The 6,940-nt window shown below is 54.1% G+C and overlaps 1 protein-coding gene across 1 annotated transcript in view; it reads left to right on the forward strand.

The window, feature by feature from the left end:
- The window catches only part of Mark4 (microtubule affinity regulating kinase 4), a gene marked incomplete at its 5' end in the record, with an annotated part of 26,257 nt that overhangs the window by 14,975 nt on the left and 4,342 nt on the right, over positions 1–6,940 (forward strand). Inside the window, 5 exon segments of the mRNA XM_033766005.1 lie at positions 56–155; positions 1,243–1,352; positions 1,434–1,593; positions 2,875–3,092; positions 4,538–4,641. Of these exon segments, the coding sequence (XP_033621896.1) occupies positions 56–155; positions 1,243–1,352; positions 1,434–1,593; positions 2,875–3,092; positions 4,538–4,641 (692 nt within the window).

The following is a 6,940-nucleotide window of genomic DNA, read 5'->3' on the forward strand; positions in this document are numbered from 1 at the left end:
CGGGGCTGTGTGTTTCTGGCTCCTTCTGACCCTCCTCCCCACCCCTATCCTGCAGCAAATCATGAAGGACAAATGGATCAACATCGGCTACGAGGGTGAGGAGTTGAAGCCATACACGGAGCCCGAGGAGGACTTCGGGGACACCAAGCGAATCGGTGAGGCCGGGCTCCTGGGCCTGGGTCTGCCTCAGTGGAACGTGCCGGGCCACTCGGGAGAGCAGAGGAATGTGGCCTGCGGTCCCTGCGTGGACACCTGCCTGCTGTGTGATCCCGGACAGTGGTGCCCCTCCGATTAGGTCCTCTGTCACATGGGAATAGTCACAGAGCCTGCCTCAGAGTTGTACTAGGGATCGAGCCCAAGGCCTGCCTTTATTTTTTATTTCGAGACAGGGTCTCACTGAGTTGTTCAGGCTGGGCTTGAACTTGGAACCCTTCCACCTCAGCCTCCCACGTAGCTGGGATCACAGGCCAGGTCAGGCTGAACCTGTTAGTTCCGGAAGAGCCTCTTAGAAATGGTTCATTAACTCTTAACAGGCCGCCATGGTAGCCCGGCTGCCTTGGCAAGTAACAGAAAACCCAAGTCCGTCTGGTTCTAACCACCTGATGGGAATAGGTTGAACCAAAAAAATATTTAAGTTAAACTATATGAATTGACCTATAAAAATTACAGATCAGCAATTGCCAATATCAGCACTTTCATATGGTTTAAACTAATGATGATCATTTATTCAGTCCTGTAACTGTGAAGGCCAGGGTGCTTTCCCATATAGCTTTTGCCAGTGCGCATTTGCTTACTAGTAGCCTGGATGCCCATTCTGGCTATTGGAATTTCCAGTCTATGGGAACTTTTCCGATAGTCCAGTAGGAGATGGCCATTGGCTGTCCTTGAACTAATCAGATGAAATACTCCAATTGGCCAGGTCTGGGCCATCAGTCTCTCCAGACCAATCAGTGTGGCCTTGAGTGGGATGCTGTGATTGGTCAGATCTGGGTTCTATGCCTGCCCTGAACCAATCACTGTGGCCTTGGGGGGATGAGATACTCTGAATGGCCAGATGTAGGTCATATGCCTGCCCCTGAGGTGTGAAGCAGGTGAGGAAATCGGTCCTTCAGGGTGAATGTGGTGCTGCCGGCAGAGACAATGGATACTCTGCAGGCCAAAGAGCAGACTCTGGCGAGTGACCTGGGCTGCGTAGAGGGCAGGGTCTGGGGGGCTGACGCTTCTCTCCAACCCCTGTCCCAGAGGTGATGGTGGGGATGGGCTACACTCGGGAAGAGATCAAAGAGGCCTTGACCAGCCAGAAGTACAACGAAGTGACCGCCACCTACCTCCTGCTGGGCAGGAAGACTGAGGTCAGGGGACGCCCGGGGCCTCGGGGGGCAGATGCCTTGGGGACAAGGATCTAAGGCGCCTTGTCTGTCACCCACTCCCAGGAGGGTGGGGACCGGGGCGCCCTAGGGCTGGCCCTGGCACGGGTGCGGGCGCCCAGCGACACCACCAACGGAACAAGCTCCGGCAAAGGCGCCAGCCACAGCAAAGGGCAGCGGAGCTCGTCCTCCACCTACCACCGCCAGCGCAGGCACAGCGACTTCTGTGAGTGTCACCTCGGCCCGGCTCGCCATCCTGCCCGAGCGAGCTCAGACCCACTTTCCCAGGCCCGTCCCGTGCCGAGGAATCCCTACAGAGAGGCACAGCGGTGCGTGGGATTTGCAGGCAGCGAGGAAGGGACCCAATCTGGGACAACCACAAGAGCCGGAGCAGACGCTCGCTGTGTCTCACTTCCCCTTCGCTTTTCTGGTTTTTCTTTTATTTCTTCTCTTGCCTTATCTTTTTTCTTGGTTTCATTCTACCAGTTTTTATGTCTCCGTTGTAGACACCTCCCTAAATGGGCTAAATGACTTTAGTCTACTTTCCAGGTGTAGATATCTGATATCAGACTAGTTGGAATTAATCCACTGTAACTGGAGTGCAGAACACCTCGTACATAGTGGCTGCTGAGAGCCTGCCCTCTCACTTCTCCTTGACAATGAAGTGAGAGGAGGCCTTTCCTAGTGGAAGAAGGCTGTGGATTATATTCCCATTTTCTGCAAAAAAAAAGATAACCTAATCAGCTACAGAAAATGGCCCCGCTCCTGTCATAAATTAACCATGGAAACTTCTGAGAGGTGTGTTACCCACTTCCTCCTCAGACGTTAATCCTCCCCACTAATTTTTTAACAGCTTTATTGAGATACATGTCACATATCATACACTTGATGCACATAAAACGTTTAATTAGGTGGCTTTACAATAGCAACAGTTGTGAACCCCTTACCACCATCAGTGTTAGACTTTTGTCACCCCCAAAAGAAATCACACAGCCCTTAGCCATCAATTTCTAATCCTCCATCTATCCCAGCCCCAGCAGCCTCTGACTTACTCTGTCTCCGCGTTGCTTTTGTGGACATTTCATACAAGTGGAATCTCACACTGTGTGGCCTTTTATGGAAATTCTTAGGCTGAGCCACTCTCATGTTAAAGTGCGTTTACATTTGTTCCCAATCCCCCCAAGTCCTGGGAATCAAACTCAAGGGTGCTGCAGCCATGAGCCACATCCCCAGTCCCTTATTTTTATTTTGACGCGGGGTCTTTGAAGGTGCTAAGTGGCCCAGGTTGGGCTTGAACTTGCCATCCTCCAGCTTCGGCCTCCCAGACTGGGGGCTCCCGTCCCGGCATTAAGGGGTGGGTGTTTCTGGCCGGTGTCTGTGCCCTGATGATGTTGCGTTATTGTTAAGATGTCCCCACCCGGACTGCATGTAGCTCGTGTGAGGAACGGTGAGGTTTGCACAGTGCCCTGCGAGGCTTCTGTGCCGTGACGGCGTCTCCCTCCGCTAGGCGGTCCGTCCCCAGCGCCCCTGCACCCCAAACGCAGCCCGACCAGCACAGGGGAGGCGGAGCTGAAGGAGGAGCGGCTGCCTGGCCGGAAGGCGAGCTGCAGCGCCGCAGGCAGCGGGAGCCGGGGGCTGCCCCCCTCCAGCCCTATGGTCAGCAGTGCCCACAACCCTAACAAGGCGGAGATCCCAGAGCGGCGGAAGGACAGCACGAGCACGCCTGTGAGTGGCCCAGGTGGGCGGTGCGCCCCTGTGGTGCTCCTGTGTCCCGATGAGGGACACTGCCTTTGTCCCGTCCTCCAGAGCACCCCTTGGGACTCTGAGATCCCTGGTCATCCAGCCAGCATTTGTTGGGTACGCTCTGTGTTCGTGAGCTTCTGCCTGATACTGGTGAACGCGTTGGCACTGTGTCAGAAACAGAAAGATGTTGGTCGGAGCATTGGATCATTGGCAGGAAGGACTCAATCCAGGGAATTAGGGGCTTTCAGAATCTCAGGAGGGAGCCAGCACAGTGGCGCACGCCTGTGATCCCAACACTCGGGAGGCTGAGGCAGGAGGGTCACTTTGAGTTTTAAGCTAGCCTGGCTACATAGTGAGTTCAAGGCCAGCCTGAACTACATAGTTAGACTCTGTCTTTAACACACACACACACACACACACACACACACACACACACAAAATGGAGAACGCTGTAGCCCCAGGTGGTTCCTACTTGTGGAATCTTGAGGTTTTAGTTTTAGTTTGGGGGAGGGTTGTTGGTTATTTATTTATTTGAGATGTGTCTCACTATATAGTTCAGGCTGCCCTTGAACTCACTATGTAGCCCAGATTAACCTCAACTCAGCCACCCTCCTGCCTCAGCTTCCTGAGTGCTGGTATTATCTGCTTCAGCCTCACCATGCCCAGCTGCTTTTTAAATTCTTTTTGTGATGCTGGGGGTGGAACCCAGGGCCAGCACACACTAGGCAAGAGCTGTGCCCCCGAGCTGCACCCCAGCCCCCCTCTGGTGGAATTCTTACCAACATTCACGGAAGAACTAGTTCCAAAGCTGGGGGCTACAGCTGCAGCCAGGTGGTAGAGTGCTTGGCAGGCACGTTTGAACCCTTGAGTTCCAGCTCCACCATCGCAAAAGGAAACAACTTGTTTTTTTGCGATGCTGCAAGGGAACCCAGGGCCTTTCGCGGAGAACAGAGAGAGGGCTCTCTTTCTGACACATTTCATGGGCCAGCGCGATCAGACTCTCCTCGGAGCTCCCGGTCCTGGGTGCGGTGTGGACACCGGAGGGACCAGCACTGGCGCTGCAGCTGGGGGAGCCGTGGGAGGGGACAGTGGGGGGACAGTACGGGGGAGAGCTCTGAGCAGGTAGGGGGACATAGCAGCTGGAGGAGGGCATTCGCAAGAAGTGTTTGCTGGATGCATCTTGTGAGGGAGAGGGAGAGGGACAGAGTCTCCCCACAACCCTCCCTGACCACCGTCCCTCAGCGTCCCGGGGAGCCCTCGGCTCCGAGCCCCACCCATCTCCCGACTCCACCAGGGCTCTGGGAATCCCTGGGAACCTTTCATGTCCCATCCTGCCCTGGCCCCCACGCAGGCCTGACTCACTCCTGGGGTGCAGGTGGGGCCTGGCGGGCAGGGCGTCTCCACACACACACCCCGTGTCTCCACAGAACAACCTTCCCCCCAGCATGATGACCCGCAGGAACACCTACGTTTGCACGGAGCGCCCTGGGGCTGAGCGCCCCTCCCTGTTGGCAAATGGCAAAGAAAACAGGTACAAGGGTGGCACAGGGGAGGAGGTCCGGGGGCGGGAGAGAGCCGGGCTGCCTTCCCTCAGCACCCTGGAAAATGCTCCCCCTGACTGTATAAGTCATCAGCCCAGGAAAGCAGGCGGCCCCGCTGCCTACCCACCAGCCCTGGGAACCTGAGAGGAGTTTTTGAATGGTCCATTTTTAGAACTTGAGAGAAGCCCCAGATTGTCACGGCTCCCACATCCTCCAGCTGCCGGGGCTCTGGCTGGTGGCCTGAGTCTGTGGTTCCATCAGGGTGGAGGACAGCACAGGTGTGCAGCTCATCCGTCCCAAGAGGGCGCCGTCAGCTCTGACAGTAGGTGCCCTGCAGGCCAGGCCCTGGCTGGCACTGAGGCACCGGGCCAGCACCTGAGAACCGGGGTGGGGTGGAGCCGTGGAGTCCGTGACACTGTGCTGAGTCCGGGTCCTGCCTGTGCCACTTATTAGCAGGAGGCTTTGGGCAAATCTCTGAACCTCTGTCTTCCCATTTGTAAATGGGACAGGAGAAGGGACTCATTCTCCATTAGGGGGCCCAGGAGGTATCAGGGTGTCCTATAGCTGGCAGGGGGTCTGAAAACAGAATTCAGTGGTGGAGAGCCTCCTTGCAGTTACTGAATAAAACCAGTGACAGCATTCCCCCTGTGCTGGGCCCTGTGTACATTAGTGGGCACCATGCTTTTTGATCCCAGTGTCTCTACTTTTCAGCTGAGGACATGAGGCACAGAGAGGTTGAGTAACTTGGCCAAGGCTACACAGCTCTGAGTCAAGGAGCAAAGATTACAGACTTACTCTAGAGTCAGATATTTTGGGGTACCAACCTCTCCCAGTACAGGGGATTGAACCCAGAGCCTTTACACTTAGTTACATCCCTGACTCTTTTATTTTTAAGTTAAATTTTGAAGCAAGGTCTAAGTTGCCCAGTCTGGGCTTTATTTTGCACTCTTGCTGCCTCACCCTCCCAGAGTGCTGGGATTATGAGCATGCTCTGCCAGGCCCAGCTCAGAATCCATATTTGTATCCACTAGAGTATGTGGTTAGCGCGTTCTGCTCTGAAAACACTGGATCTGTTACAGATTGAGCTGGAGGAATGAAGAGACCCCAGGGTACAGCGGCTTAGATGAAATAAAAGTTTAGCACATTGGGACAGTCTTGTGAAGGCGGACTGGTTGGTTTCTCCAAGGGCCCCAGGTGATCCTGCCAGTCTCAGCAAGAAGCTCCAGCTCTGGCTCTGAGACCACTGCACCAGTTCCAAAGTGTCCCAAGCTGCCCACCGTGGTGAAGGACTAGAGGGCGGGCAACATTCTCTTTAAAGGTGTGACCCAGAAATGGTTCAAAACACCTACGCTTCTTACTGGCCAGAGCATAGTCACATGACTGACCCTAGCTGCAAGGGAGGGTGGGAAATGTAGTCTCTGGCTAGGAGGCCCTGTGCCTGGCTCCTACACTTAAGGGTATAGATACCAAGAGTAAAACAGAGAGAATGGATTTCGAGTTTTCTCACTGAGATCCAGACTGCCTCTGGGAGTCCCCGAAAAGATAGAAGTTGGAGGTCTGCCATTTACTATGGGGACTAGGTGAGTCAGAGGGACTAGAAGAAAGCTGTGGGACAGAAGGACCCTCCCTACCCATACAGCGTCTTGAAAGAGTTAGAAAGGGGGTCCTTTCCTCATCACCTGTCGAGAAGTTGTCGTGAGTATAGATACCTTTGACGTTCACATTTTTTCCCTGAGTTTGGATGACAGGACAAGGATGTCCCTGGAAACCCCTGACCCATTCTCAGATAGCATGATCTCTGCCAAGTTGATGTGATTCCTTAACTTTGGGTTGCGAACAGCAAGGATATCACACTATTGTGTTGAGTTGTGGAATCTAGAAAGAGGGGAGTTAGATGCTGGTGGCGCCCGCCTGTAATCCCAGCACTCAGGAAGCTGAGGCAGGAGGATCGCCGTGAGTTCTAAGCCAGCCTGGGCCATATAGTGAGTTCAAGGCCAATGTGGACTACAGAGCAAGGCTCTGTGTCCAAAAAATTAAAAAATTAAATGAAAGAGAGTTGGAATAGGGATAGTTTGGAGGAGGGGGGCAGTTTGAAGAAAAGATAACTTAGCAGGAGGGAAAGTCAATAAAATTACACTAGGTTCTGTAGGACACAGCCTGTGCAACTGTACAGGGCAGCCTCATTCTGAATTGGAGTTTCAGGGCTCAAGATAAGACTGAATAACCAGGGGGACTGGGATGCAGGCCTGCCTCAGCGCCCCATCCTGTCTTGTTCTGTGCCCACAGCTC

The sequence above is a fragment of the Fukomys damarensis genome, unplaced genomic scaffold, assembly GCF_012274545.1.
Source record: "Fukomys damarensis isolate Sample0158 unplaced genomic scaffold, DMR_v1.0_HiC HiC_scaffold_19, whole genome shotgun sequence".
NCBI classification, from domain to species: Eukaryota; Metazoa; Chordata; class Mammalia; order Rodentia; family Bathyergidae; genus Fukomys; species Fukomys damarensis.